The sequence below is a fragment of the Triticum urartu genome, chromosome 6A (genome assembly GCF_056163025.1).
Source record: "Triticum urartu cultivar PI428250 chromosome 6A, HENAU_Tu73, whole genome shotgun sequence".
Lineage (NCBI taxonomy): Eukaryota > Viridiplantae > Streptophyta > Magnoliopsida > Poales > Poaceae > Triticum > Triticum urartu.
The window spans coordinates 84,722,292-84,736,313 of NC_141878.1; the positions used below are offsets into that span (position 1 = coordinate 84,722,292).

Consider the following 14,022-nt stretch of genomic DNA (forward strand, 5'->3'; position numbering starts at 1 on the left):
TTGTGTTTTCTTTTCTTGATGGTGATCCAAACCGCGCCAAATACCATTATATATGTACTCCATGCATGAAAAATATCTCTTTTACCTTAAAAAAATATCTCTTTTCATTTGAGAAACATGAAAATGATCTCTTTTTTTAGAACAATGGAAATGTTTTTCTAGAAAACATGAAAAATGGCCTCTCAATTTTTGTTTGGAGAAAAACATCCTTTTTAAAAAATTAGGGCAAAAGCAACCTTTTTAATGGAAAAATGGTCTCTCAACCTTACAACCGTTAAGTTTTTTTTTGGGGGGGGGGGGGGTGGGAATCGTTCACGCTAACTCTTAGGGCTACCATTCGGGCTAGATGGTACACAATCGAGCATATAATTTGGCCCAATCTAAGCCCAGCCGAAGCCAGTGTACCTGTCAGCACGTCGGCTCCTGGGTCCCACCTTCCAGCCACCGACGACAGCCCCGCGAGAAAGGAACCCCCTCAGCCATCGACGCTGGCACCGCACGAATCTTACAGCCACGCGCCTTCCCCTTCTGCTCGCCCTCGCCCTGCCCTCGCCGCCGCCACCGTCTTGCGCTCCGCGACCACACTTTTCTCATGGCGGCGACGGCCGCGGCGGAGGCAGACGGCGGTGGCGCCGTCACCACGCGGCTATTCGTGGGCGGGCTGGCGGAGGGCGTGTCCGCGGCCGACCTGGAGGCCGTGTTCGGCTCCATCGGCCGCGTCGCCGGCGTCGAGTTCGTGCGCACCAGCGGCCGCAGCTTCGCCTACGTCGACTTCCAATGCCCCTCCCACAAGGCCCTGGCCAAGCTCTTCTCCACCGTAAGCATCCGGCACCCCATCCAACCATCTCCTTGTCAATAGTAGCAGATTGGGGTTTGTTAATTCCATCCGTTCGCCCTAATGAGCGCCTTTGGTGGAGATGAACGAGATTTTGGCCCTCCTATAGCTGTTTGCTATCTCGCTTTGCGGTTGCACAGAGGATTTCTGATACGATGTTAATTTGCGTGTAGTACAATGGGTGCAAATGGAAAGGAGGGAAGCTGAAACTGGAGAAGGCCAAGGAGCACTACCTCGTTCGACTGAAGCGAGAATGGGAGCAGGAGGCAGCGGCGGCGGCAGCTGCTCAAGAAATGCCTGCGAAAGATAATGTGGACAAGCAGGTAGAGAAGGAGAAGGAGAAGCGGAAGCTGGAGAAGGATGCTCTGGAAAGTTCAAAGCTGAACATCTACTTCCCGAGATTGAGGAAGGTGAGTTGTCTCTCTGTGTTGCATTATTCTTTGGTCTGACTGTTTTGATGAATTTTCCAAATCGTGTGTTTCGTAATTTCTTTAGTCTGTGCAAACAGGTGTGACCATGCAAGTAATAGTATGCCATTCCTCCTGATGATTAATAGCATGTTCTTGGAATTGCTTCATTGTACTTTTTTTTCATAAGCATGAACTGATGCTCGAATCGTGTTCATTTTGTAACGGAATATGAGACAAACTTAGCGGGTGTAATTCGTAAGATTAGGTTTTGAATGAGAAATAGCAATTCAGTGTGAAATTGTGTGTAGATAAATATCTTGTTGAGACTGGTTGTAACAGAAACAGCAAGGGTAAAAGAGTAGTCTATCATGCACTATATTGATCAAAATAGCAGCTGTGCATTTCCTACCGAAATGATCATCTAATATGTCAGTTATTTCCGTGACATGCATTCTCCTAACCAATGATCTGTTTTGCAGCTGAAACCTTTGCCTTTTAAAGGCAGTGGAAAGCACAAATACAGTTTCAGAAATATTGAAGTCCCTTCCTACCCAATTCATTTCTGTGACTGTGAGGAGCACTGTGGACCTCCTGAGAAAGCAAATGAAGAATATGCTGCTGTTCTTAATCGTGTTGCATATGAGAAGGAGCGCAACATCATGAATTCTGTGATGAGTAAGCTCTTTGAGAAGGACACTGAGCAACTCGATTCGTCGGAAGTGCAGAAACAAGATGATGTTGTTAACATCATGGAACCGTCTGATGCTGAGACAGAACTCTCTAATGCTGAGACGGAACCCTCTGATACGGAGACAGAACCCTCTGATTCCGACAATGATTTGCCAATGGAAGAAACAACAGAAACTCCTGAAGAAGATTTGGATGACCTCCAAATGGAAGAAACAGACGATCCTTCTGAAGAAGAATTCGATGATGACCTTGTGATCAACATTGCTCCTCGCAAGGCCAACAACTCAGCTGCCCAGTTAAATAGGGCAAACCAAGCAGTGAATAAGGTATGCATATTGCAGTTACTTGCCTGAATAATTTTCCCGTGATGCACAATTTTTCCATTCAATATGTGCAATAACACTCCTAATTAATTTCTAAATATTAGGACGAGCAGTTCAGAAAACGTCAGCACTTTGATGAGATTTCTCCACAAAAGAAGAGACAGAAATCTGAGGATTTATCTGAACCTAGAAACCAGAAGCAGTCTACTTCAATGAATGCAGACAGGAGGACTACAGGGAAGTCTTTGCCATCTGTGGCAGTAGCCATCCAAAATGAACAGAAATCCTCTGTTTTGTCAGGAAAAGGAACGCATGGTTTCTCTTCCGTACTTGATAGAGCTAAAAGTTCTGCTGGTCTTCAAGGTGTTGACGCTCTAACTGGTCGTTCCACCAAAAACGAAGGTTCACAAAATGAGCTTCCTACTACTGAACCTAAAAAGTGTTCTGTGTGGACTCAGAAGTCTGCCTGGAGAGATCTTGTAGGAGGCATGGGTGCTACATCTTTCAGTATATCGCAGATATTGCCGAACATCAACCCAGCACCACCAAAACTTGAATCTGCTACCGAGACCTCTGTCGCTCGCACCGAATCCAAGAGGGAAGTGACCTCATTAGGTATGACATCTTTGGGATCCCCAGAGGCTATAACTCAGCCCTCGGCTGAGCAGAACTTGCTGAGTTCCACGGGAATGCCATCTGCTGGAACTACAGTTGGTTCAGCTGGTCATGAAACCCGAGGGCACGACGGGAGCAACAAGGTAGAAGAACCGCGCGTGGTCCCAAAGATTACAATCAGTGAAGTCTGCCCGTTCATGAGAAACGAAGAGTCCATTCAGCAGTGGTCGAAGGCAAAGAAGGTTCTAACCGGGTTCATCAAGAGGGGCGACGAGAAGAAAGCAGGATCCAGTAACTCCAGGAGAGGAAAGCCACCGTCACGGAGAGGATAACCGGATGTTCTTGGGGTCACATCTTGCTGAGCTACCTTGTATCATCACCAAAGCTTACCAAACGAGCAATCACTCTTCTATCCGAAGCTTGACTCCTGCAAATTCGAATCTTGCAAATTTTGTTTTACATTCTGAACTAAGTTTTCTAGCCTCTGGAGGACATGTCAACTGTGTCTCCTTGTAGCATTATTGATCCGAGGAACGCTCCGATGTATCTGCAGTATTACGTGAAACCTCAGTAAATCACTGTATCTTGTCTCTTGAATGATCATCTCCACTTTCTTATCTTGCAATATGTTTAATCTCCTAGTATTGTTCCAACTCTTGCATGTTTTCCCCTTAATACCGGGGGCTCCTTTGCAAAAAACTGGCCCTGCTACTGCTGTGTTCTTCCACTAAGAAGAACTCAGCCATTCACCCGGGCCACAATTAGAACTATGCATTTGCTAAATTTCAGTGGCCTGAAAACACACTTCGTGTCAGTTGTTTTTGATGAAAAATTCTGAAGGCCGGCCCGAGGCTGAGATGAGGAGGGAGGAAGAGGGTTGACGTCTGACCACGCGCACAGTGAGAGCATCTCTAGCCGTTCGGCCCCCCAGGGGTTTGAAATAAAGCCGCGTAGGGGCGCGCTGGCGGAAAACTCAGCGTGGGGGCGGTCGGGTTCCCAGCCCTCCCCCTCCCCCCCCCCCTCCCCCAAGGTCGCCCCTAGGCGCCGATTTCGGGCCACTTTTGTCGCAAATTGGCCCATTTTTCAGCCCATTGTCGGCGCAAATTGACCAATTTCGGCCCATATTCTGTGTGCTTTGGCACAAATTCAACATAAGCTATTTTTTATCACATAGTTCATCATAGAAAATTAAATAGTTCAATAATTCAATACAAATCATATAGTTCAACAAATAAAAACTCATATTTCATCACATGTCGAGCTAGGCGTGGCCCTTGAGCCTCCATAGGTGCTCCACCAGATGCTACTGCGGTTGTTGATGCACCTGTGGGTCTCGGATCTCCTGACGCATATTGAGCAAGGCAGTCCAGGTTGCTGGTGGCTGGTGATCAACTTGGGCAAGAGGACCCTGCCTGTAATATGGTTCAGTAACACTGGCTCTTCCTGCTCGCTCTCAATGATCATGTTGTGCAAGATGACACAACAAGTCACGACCTCCCACATTTGATCTTTCGATCAGGTCTGAGCGGGGTAACGAACAACAACAAATCGAGATTGGAGCAAACCAAATGCCCGCTCGACATCCTTCCTGCGAGCCTCCTGGCATTTGGCAAAGTGGGAGTTCTTGCCTCCTGACACAAGGTTTGAGATAGTTTTCACCAATGTGGACCATCTCGGATAGATGCCATCTGCTAGGTAGTATTCCTTGTTGTAGTGCCGCCCATTGACCTCGAAGTTCACCGTAGGAGAATGACCTTCAACAAGCTTGGCAAAGACAGGGGAGCACTGCAGTACATTGATGTCATTGTGAGTTCCTGGCATACCAAAGGAGTGCCAAATCCAGAGGTCGTGTGTGGTCACTGCCTCAAGTACTACACTGCAACCGCCTTTGGTGCCTTTGTACATCCCCTGCCAAGCAAATGGACAGTTTTTCCCATTTCCAATGCATGCAGTCGATGCTTCCAAGCATCCCAGGAAATCCTCTTGCTGCATTCTATGCTAGGATCCGAGCAGTGTCTTCAACATTGGGTGATCGCAAGTATTGCAGGCCAAACACTGCCACCACTACCCTGTAGAACTTGTACAAACACTCAATGGTCGTGGACTCGACTATGCGTCCATAGTCGTCCAGTGAATCACCGGGAGCTCCGTATGCAAGCATCATCATAGCTGTCGTGCACTTCTGGAGTGAGGTGAATCCAAGTGTGTCGGTGCAATCCTTCTTGCACTTGAAGTAGCAGTCAAACTCATGGATGGAATTCATAATCCTGAGGAAGAGCTTGCAGTGGAGCGTCGGCGAAGTAGTTGGAGTAGAGCAAGCAATAGCCTCCCCGTCGATGCCTCTGCTTTGCCTTCAGCCGGCCCGGCACCTGTGACGCCCGGATAATTAGGCTACGGTGAACCTCTGCTAATGATGCCACGCCACCTCGATTAATGTTGCTAATCTCGCGTTAGTTCGAGACCGGTTCGGTTTAAAAATTCAAAATCTAGCAAACAATAAAAGTTCTCAAATATTAAAACTAAAATGTTCGGAGTGGGCCAAATTTTTCCATATTAAATATTGGTGAAGAAGCCACACTTTTGTAAAGTATTTTAGTTGCACTATAGTATGTAAAACAGCAGCAAAACAATTATTTAAATGCTTTTAAATACTAAACAAATGTTAATCTAGTTTATATAATCGCCAAACTTTTTGGAGTAGGTGGCCTATGTTATTATGCTAATTTAGGAGTAGGGGTTATATTTTTTTTGTAAAGTTGTTTTGTTAACTAAAATAAATAAAAACAGAAAACTAACAAAAATAAAAAAAGGAAACACCCCCCCACTGGGCTTCGGCCTAGCAGGCCTTTGGACCACCCACCTGGCCGGCCCATCTCCTCTCCTTAACTCCCTCCCCACTCCATCGGACCCCCACCGACAGACCCCCACTTCCCCCGCAAAAATATCTGCCCCCTCTCCCCCGACTGGATCGGGATCGAGGGAGGAGACCTCCGTCGCTGCCGCCCAACGCCAGCATCACCGCCTCCAGCGCCCCGCCGCCGCCACGGCCCGCCACCTCGACACGCCGGACCACGTCACCGGACCGCTACCGCGCAAAGCCTCCCTCGCCGGACCGCCTCCTCGACACCGACCCGCCTCTCCATCAACAACTCCTTCGAGCCTCGCCGCCACCCCTCCTCTTCAACGCCGGTGAGGGCCTTGCCCTCCCCTTTCCCTTCCTCTGCTCCGTGCCGGCCGCGACGCTCGCTCCCTGCGCCGGCACTGCACGTCTCCGCCCGCGCCCGCGAGCTCGCTTGCGCTCGTTGCGCTCGCCGCGACCCTGCACCGTGGTCGCCATGCCCGACTGCGCCCTCCGCGCGCCCCTCGCGCGTCCGGGCCGCGCCCGGCCACCGCGCGCACGCGCACCCCCCCGTCGCCCCATTGCTCCCCCCGCGCACCCCGTCCGGCCGGTCCGTCGCCGCACCATCGCGGGCGACCGCACCTGCCCGCGCCCTCCTCCCCGCGCATCGCGTTCGTCACCGCAGCCATAGCCGGCCAGACTCGTCCATGAGCACGGCCTCGTGCTCCTCGCCTCCCGCGCCCCCGCTTGCTTCGCCTACTGCTGCTACTAACCACCGTCGGCCGCCCTCCCTTCCTCCCGCGGCCGCGCCACCGCGTCCGCCCGCGTCGCCGCGCCTCCCTGTTCGCCCTGCAACTGCGTGCTGCTGGTGGCACCGTAGCCACCCCGCGCCGCCTACTCGCCACCGCGTCGGCCCCCGCTGCCTCCCCGGCGGCCAGCCGCTGCCCCGCGACGCCACTCCGTCCGAATCCCACGCCCCCGCCGCTGCTTCCCGCTACGACGGCCGCCCCCGCTCCGTCCCCCCGGCCTCGCCTGCCTAGCGCCGCGCCGCTGTCGCCCCGCGGCTGCCGCTGCTCACCAACGCATTCCGGCGCCCGTGCCCCTCGTCGCGGCTGCAGCTAGCCGCGCCGGCGCCGTCCCTTGCCACGGCCTCGCTCGCCATTTGACCCGCTCGGGTCCGCCTCCTCGGGCACACGCCCGTGACCGCTACGCCCGTTTAGCCTCATGGGCCACTGACCACAGGGGCCCACAGCCCCTGTTTTGTAAAAAAAGATATTAAAAAATAAGTAAATATAAAAACATTTAATTATTTAATTAATTCATTAGGTAATTAATTATCTTAATTAGCCTAATGAACTAGTTTAGTTATTTTAAATCTGTTAATTAGTTAGGTCAATGACAAACGGGCCCCACTGCCCTGTTTGACCAGTCAACGGTCTGTGTTGACCGCTGACATCATGATGGTGTCATGCTGGTGCAATAACTCCGTTTTAGCTTTAATAATAAATTCAGAAATTGTTTAAATCTTTGATAAATCACAGAAAATAATCCGTAGCTCGGATGAAAAAGTTTTATACATGAAACTTGCTCAGAACGACGAGACGAATCCGAATACGCTGCCCGTTTGTCAGCCACACGTCCCTAGCATAGCTAACATGCAACTTTCCCTCTCCGGTCCGTCTGTCCAAAAACGTGGAACACCGGGAATACTTTCCCGGATGTTTTCCCCCCTTCGCCGGTATCACTTATCCCTGCGTTAGGTCACCTCTAGCACCGCGTATTGCCATGTTATGCTTTGTGATGCTTTGATTGCTCTGTTATTTATTATGTTCCCCTCCGTTACTTCTTTCCGGTAGACCCCAAGACCGATGTCGGTACCCCCTGTGATCGACTACACCGACGTGGAACCCTTCTTGCCAAAGCAACCAGGCAAGCAAACCCTCCTTGAGCATTCCGATATCGCCCATTTCTTTCCCTCTCATGCTTGCATTAGAACTGCTACTGCTTTATGTATGATCCTACTCTGATGCATAGCCTGTTGTTGTTACCTGCTTTCATACCTTACCTGCTTATCCTAAACTGCTTAGTATAGGTTGGTTAGAGATCCATCAGTGACCCTACCTTGTCCCAGTTGCCCGGCTTTATGTTCGATGACTCGATCAACGTGATCGACGTCCAGGCCCCGACACCGCACATCACTTTCCCCTTTTGTTGCTCGACTCTGCAGAGTTACCATCGAGTGCCGAGGGTGGAACCTCATACATCACTGCTGATGAGATCTCTGTAGTCTAGCTATCCGGTCGTGGTCATCGAGGGTGATTTCCTCCTTAACCACTTCCGTTAGGGCTCTGTCGTGCAACCCCTCAAGTGTGAACCTCGAGGGTGGATCCTCTTACGTTCACCTTGATGATAACATCGAGTGGAATTCACCGGGGGTGATTCCTCGGGTTTTCCCCTTGGTGTTAGACACACAGTTACTATGGTTACTATGACTTTACAACTGAACCATGTTACTAAAGACGGGTAGGCCCTGAGGGGTACCCGCGCGAGCTTAATAGCGAGTGATGTGGAGTCGGGTTGACCTGGAAGGTGCCCGCGAGATACTTACAAGGCGTGGCCGGGCATTCTTAGCCCATGTCGCAAGTACTCGAGACGGGGCGACGGGGTCACATCGATCGTGAGTCTCTGCTCGTTACCGCGCGTTCCTAATCCACTACGATTTGAATAGTTGATCCGATGGGCCTCTGGCCTGATAGCACTAACCATCACGTGGGCATAGTATGGGCGTTCTGCGTCGTATACATCAGCCGAAGCTTAATAGACGTCAGCGACTGAGCGGCGCGCGTCGGGTTGGACTGGTAAGCTCCTGCCTTTTTAGGGAGGTAGCTAGGTCTGCTCATTGGCCGCCTCACAACGTGCAGGAGTTCCCGGGGAGATGGCCCATGACCCCTGGGGGCATAGGTTTAGTCCAGCGTGCTGGCCTCTCTATTAAGCCTAGGTCGGCTTGCGGCGTATTGTTTGGCCGAGGCCGGGCATGACCCAGGAAAGTGTGTCTGGCCGGAGTTAATCGAGCGTGGTGGGTAAGTTGGTGCACCCCTGCAGGGAAGAAAACATCTATCGATAGCCTGTCCTACGGTAACGGACACGTGGAGTTGTATCCCGATCGATACAACTAGAACTGGATACTTGTGATGAGAACTGGATGGTGATGAGAATTGGATTGTGATGATAACTGGATAGTATGGCTCTGGGATTGCTTTCTCGCAGGGAGTCGAGAAAGGATCTCTGGCCGAGGTTGATAACACTACTACTACTTTACTTTATGCTACTCTACTCCCTCCTGTTGCTGCAAGATGGTGGTTTTCAGAAGATGTTAGTCTTCGATAGGACTAGGCCTTCTCTCTATTCTGGCATTTCTACAGCCCAGTCCACATATACAACCCATCCTTTGATACAGATGCATACTTAGTTTAGATCTGATGTAAGTCTTGCGAGTACTTTGGATGAGTACTCACGGTTGCTTTGCTACTTCTTTTTCCCCCATACCCGATTGTTGCGACCAGATGACGGATCCCAGGAGCCAGACGACGCCACTGATGACTACTGCTACCCCGAGGGTGCCTACTACTACGTGACGACCGCTGACGACTTGGAGTAGTTAGGAGGCTCCCAGGCAGGAGGCCTTGCCTTTTCGATCGATGTTGCTTTTGTGCTAGCCTTCTTAAGGCAATCCTGTTTAACTCATGTCTGTACTCAGATATTGTTGCTTTCGCTGACTCTTGTGTTTTTGAGCTTATGTATTCGAGCCCTCGAGGCCCCTGGCTTGTAATATAAAGCTTGTATTATTTTAATTTGTGTCTAGAGTTGTGTTGTGATATTTTCCCGTGAGTCCTTGATCTTGATCGTACACATTTGCGTGTATGATTAGTGTACGATTGAATCGAGGGTGTCACAGCGCCGAGCCACCTTACCGCGGCTTTGCATTGCTCGCGAGCAGGCTGGCCAGAGCGGCGAGGACCATGAGACGCTCTTCGTCCTGGGCGTCGGCATCGGCTTTCTCCTCCAGCAGCGCCGCAAGCGCCTCCTCGTCGTCCGAGTCCATCGCCGAGCAGACAAATCGCTGAACATCTGGCAGGCGTGGTAGGCGCAGCCGCCGGTATTCCAGCCCTGCGTGGCCGGAGCGCCGGAAAGCTCCCCAGGAGCGGGGTGGAGGCTGTCGCGGCGGAACCCTCTCTTTTCCGGTGGAGGAATGGCCTACCTAACGGCGGTGGGTGGGTAGGCGGCGCCGGATCGGCACGGCGGCGGAAGGGCGTGCGCACGAGGGGGAGGGGGCAATTTGGACGTGCAAGATGCGTTTTCGCTTTACAGTGGTGGCCCAGGCGCGGTTTTTCTTTCCGCGGGAGTCTCCAAACGCCCCCAGTGCGCTAGTTTCGGCGTCGTGAGAATGCAACTGGAGTTTTTTTTTTTAACGCCAGCGTGAAAAAACTCACCCTGAGAGGCATGTTGGGGGCGCGAGTGGAGATGCTCTGATAAGGAGGGTCACGAGGAGGAAGATGCCAACCGTCGGATCAACGGCTGAAAAATCAACCGATTGAAAAATATTCAGGCAATGAATGAATAGGCGGCCCCTTAAAACTGACGTCCTCTCTCTAGACTCTCCCAGTTCTCTAGACGCTCTCTCTCTCTCTATCTATCTATCTCTCTTCCAAACCACGACCTAAAAGAAACCTGAGACAGAGGTGGATTTTGGTGGGGGCGAGGTGGTGCCGTACCCGTCTCTAACCTAACCTGACCATGCACGCATCTCACCTCTCGTCCTCCTCCTCGTCATGATTCCTTCATGGATGACGGGCGCCCTAATTAGGATCAGGTTTTAGTAGGTGATATATAAAAGCGCATTTCGCAGGAGATCAGGTAATATTAATTTCTCCCGATCATCTCCCTCTTCTTCTTCTTCTTTCGATTTATCCATGAGGATTTCGTCTCCGCATCAGGCTTTCATCCGTGGATCAGGACGATGACGTCGACGGCGGCGGCGTCCGGCTCCGACTCCCGGCGGCTCTTGCCCGGCCGCCAGAACTCCCATCAGGTTTCGTTCTCTCACCCGTCTCCCTTTCCTGTTCTGCGTTCTTTCTGTAATAATTACTCCCGGTCGACCCAAATCAACCCGATAATTGATTGAGATATATTGCAATAATTAACATGGCAATCGGGTGGGAATGATCAATTAATATTAACCAACTACTCCCTCTGTTTCTAAATATAAGTCTTAGATTTCAATACGAATTACGTACGGATGTATATAGACATATTTTAGAGTGTCTGTCATATATTTAATGGTTTCTATTGATTCACAGATGGACAGGATCAATGGAAATGGCCAGAAGTCTGCCACTCAAGTGAGTGATCACAACAGTTTCCCTTGATTACCGTCTAGTAGTGCATTCATCATACATTCCTCATTTGCATAGTTTTTTCTGTATTCTTGATTTGGTGTCTCCATACTTATTCACTGGATTTGTCCTCGTTGATTTTCCTATAGAACAGGCCTCCACATTCTCCGATGGAGCAGACGAATTTGACGACGACGCGCTTATTGCCTCGGAAGCGCTGTCTCGCAGAACTGGCGGCTTTGAGAGAAATGCAGGCCCTGGGAATTTGGGGATGTTTGGTAGCCTGAAGTTTGTGGTGCTCAAGTCAAAGCTCAACCTGTTGATACCGTGTGGCTTTGTGGCAATCGTCGTCAAGGACATGACAGGAAATAATGTATGTGTGCTAAATTGCATCCAAGTGTTTCATCAATTTGTGTTAGTATCTGCTTTATGCTGCATTTTTTTGTTCTCTTGTCCTGATATTACACTATTACTCCTTTGTTTGTGTTGAAGGGCTGGGTGTTTCCCCTGACTCTGTTGGGCATTATTCCTTTGGCCGAGCGATTGGGCTTCGCCACCGAGTAATTGTTACATTTTTCATACTTATATAATGATCCTTGTTGATATTGTTGAACAAACATTTGACACTTTACTTCTTACTGCAGGCAGTTAGCATTCTTCACAGGCCCAACAGGTCTCACTCAGTTGCTCTTCTTCGAAGCATTTTGATCCGACTAGCATTCGTATTGATTATGAAAAATTTCATGTGCATGCAGTTGGGGGCCTTCTGAATGCTACATTTGGAAATGCGACCGAGTTGATTATATCGATCCATGCGCTAAGGAGTGGAAAGTTACGAGTTGTCCAGCAGTCTCTGCTAGGGTCCATCCTGTCAAACTTGCTTCTGGTTCTCGGTTGCGCATTTTTCAGTGGAGGGGTCACTTGTGGCAAAACTGAGCAGAACTTCAGCAAGGTGACCATTCTTGTCTGTTCACAGATTTGCACAATGTAGATGAGAGTGCTCATTCTGTGTTGTTGCAGTCAGAGGCAGTAGTGAGCTCTGGGCTGCTTTTGATGGCCGTATTGGGGTTGCTGCCTCCTACTGTGCTGCATTACACTCATTCAGAAGTCCACTCTGGAAAGTCAGGACTAGCCTTGTCAAGGTTCAGCAGCTGCGTCATGCTTGTTGCTTACGCTTGCTACATCTACTTTGAACTGACAACCAGTCGCCGTCGTGAGGAATCTAATGAAGTAAGTGATGGATTGCCCATACTGATATGCATAGTTTCGAATGATGTTTTGCTTGACTTTCTATTTCTCCATATTTTCTTTTTTAAGTTTCTGAGTTAAATATGTGCATTTGATTGGACCAGGGAAGAGGTGAGAATGTAGGGGATGCCGACAACATCGAAGCTCCTGACATTTCAAAATGGGAAGCCATTTCCTGGCTTGCAATTTTGACAATTTGGATCTCAGTACTCTCTGACTACTTAGTTAATGCAATCGACGTAAGCTCTCTTGTAGATCCATTAGATGATTATACACACCTTTTTTCAGTGGTGTTGTTTGTGAGAACCTAACAGATGCATATATGCAATGTTCTCATGGAAACATATTTCATGATTTGCACAAAAATATTACTTCCTGCAAAGATAAAATGATAATTAACCTTGCACATTTATCAGGGGGCTTCCCAAGCTTGGAATATACCGGTTGCGTTCATCAGTGTTATTTTGCTTCCGATTGTGGGGAATGCTGCAGAACATGCTAGTGCTGTCATGTTTGCAATGAAAGACAAATTAGTAAGAGAAGCTTAAAATTCTTATCAATCTTCTGTTCACACAGATCGGTAAGATTCTTGTATTTTTCTTGTAGGATCTTTCCCTTGGAGTTGCAATAGGGTCGTCAACGCAAATGTCCATGTTTGGGGTAGGTTGGTCCAGCCGTTTGTGCCTTACTGGCATTCACCTGAATTTATCAGCTATTGTTTTGCTGACAGATTTCTCTGCATCTCATTTTGCAGATACCATTTTGTGTAGTGATAGGGTGGATGATGGGCCAGCCCATGGACTTGAACTTTCATCTTTTCGAGACCGCAAGCCTCTTAATGACGGTACTGGTTGTCGCTTTTTTGTTGCAGGTACTAAAATTATATACTGGTAGCATTCTTCGAGACCTCTGCCTTGCTTTTGCGAGAATTCACTCTTCTGTTTTTCTCTCAATTTCCAGGATGGGACTTCAAATTGCTTAAAAGGGTTGATGCTGTTTCTATGCTATCTGATAGTCGCTGCTAGTTTCTATGTACATTCCGATCAGGATCCTGATGGCAAGTTCTTCACTTCTGCACTTCCTCTGCCTGTTCTTTTATCTTTCAGATCAAAGGCTTTACACACTGCTTTGATTAAAGCCACCGGGTTCGGGTACATGGTTGATTAGTGTTTGTGCTGCATGAATTTTCAGTAGTTGGGCATTTAGCTACAAACAAGGCTGCTATAAATATTATTTTCATGAATCTCAAAATGCATACCCAATAAGAAAGCGAGAAAGATTTGTATTGTGATTAATTTACACAATTCACTAATATTCCAAATTTTTACCTGCAGGTAATAACCCTGCGCAAAACTAGCAGTACCTGGATGATCCCATGGATTCTACAGAAGATTTCTACCATGTGACAACATTTGCAATCAGGACAGGGACTATTTGTGTATTTTTGACTAATTTCGCAGTGTTTCCTCACATTTAGAGGTCTTTCAAGTGCATCCATCCTTGAAACTCTTTTCAGAAAGCCGCACATCCAGTTTTGTAGATAGGCAATACAGGTAAAAAAGTATAAAGTTGTGTAGGCAGATTCTCTTGTTATGGAACCAGCAAAGAATGAAAGTTGAAACAATATTTTAGTTTTGGTATTTTTTTACCAACTAAGTGCAGCAAGTGA

At 48.9% G+C, this 14,022-nt stretch overlaps 2 protein-coding genes across 2 annotated transcripts; both read left to right on the forward strand.

Annotated features, from left to right (window-relative positions):
• Positions 1-478: 478 nt before the first annotated feature.
• On the forward strand, positions 479-3,490 carry ROS3 (RNA-binding (RRM/RBD/RNP motifs) family protein). The gene is made up of 4 exons (XM_087526726.1): positions 479-817; positions 1,009-1,245; positions 1,725-2,261; positions 2,363-3,490. Exons 1-4 carry the CDS (start codon positions 593-595, stop codon positions 3,203-3,205), a joined length of 1,842 nt encoding a protein of 613 aa, XP_087382852.1. The 5' UTR covers positions 479-592; the 3' UTR covers positions 3,206-3,490.
• A 6,901-nt stretch (positions 3,491-10,391) lies between these two features.
• LOC147964112 (putative vacuolar cation/proton exchanger 4) lies at positions 10,392-14,001 on the forward strand. Its single transcript, XM_087526728.1, has 14 exons — positions 10,392-10,626; positions 10,707-10,801; positions 11,070-11,111; positions 11,260-11,478; positions 11,598-11,665; positions 11,750-11,778; positions 11,861-12,057; positions 12,126-12,335; positions 12,458-12,592; positions 12,770-12,886; positions 12,960-13,013; positions 13,108-13,224; positions 13,314-13,410; positions 13,688-14,001. The coding sequence occupies exons 2-14, from the start codon at positions 10,730-10,732 to the stop codon at positions 13,708-13,710; spliced, it is 1,380 nt and encodes a 459-aa protein (XP_087382854.1). The 5' UTR covers positions 10,392-10,626; positions 10,707-10,729; the 3' UTR covers positions 13,711-14,001.
• The last annotated feature ends 21 nt before the right edge of the window (positions 14,002-14,022 follow it).

What these genes read in the sequence shown, in the direction of transcription:
- ROS3 (XM_087526726.1), top strand. Translation starts at nt 593, where the DNA reads ATGGCGGCGACGGCCGCGGCGGAGGCAGACGGCGGTGGCGCCGTCACC. An exon ending in TGGCCAAGCTCTTCTCCACC is followed by an intron (nt 818 to 1,008) that starts GTAAGCATCCGG and finishes ATTTGCGTGTAG; the next exon opens with TACAATGGGTGCAAATGGAA. An exon ending in CAAACCAAGCAGTGAATAAG is followed by an intron (nt 2,262 to 2,362) that starts GTATGCATATTG and finishes TCTAAATATTAG; the next exon opens with GACGAGCAGTTCAGAAAACG.
- LOC147964112 (XM_087526728.1), top strand. Translation starts at nt 10,730, where the DNA reads ATGACGTCGACGGCGGCGGCGTCCGGCTCCGACTCCCGGCGGCTCTTG. An exon ending in ACTTAGTTAATGCAATCGAC is followed by an intron (nt 12,593 to 12,769) that starts GTAAGCTCTCTT and finishes CACATTTATCAG; the next exon opens with GGGGCTTCCCAAGCTTGGAA. An exon ending in TTCCGATCAGGATCCTGATG is followed by an intron (nt 13,411 to 13,687) that starts GCAAGTTCTTCA and finishes TTTTACCTGCAG; the next exon opens with GTAATAACCCTGCGCAAAAC.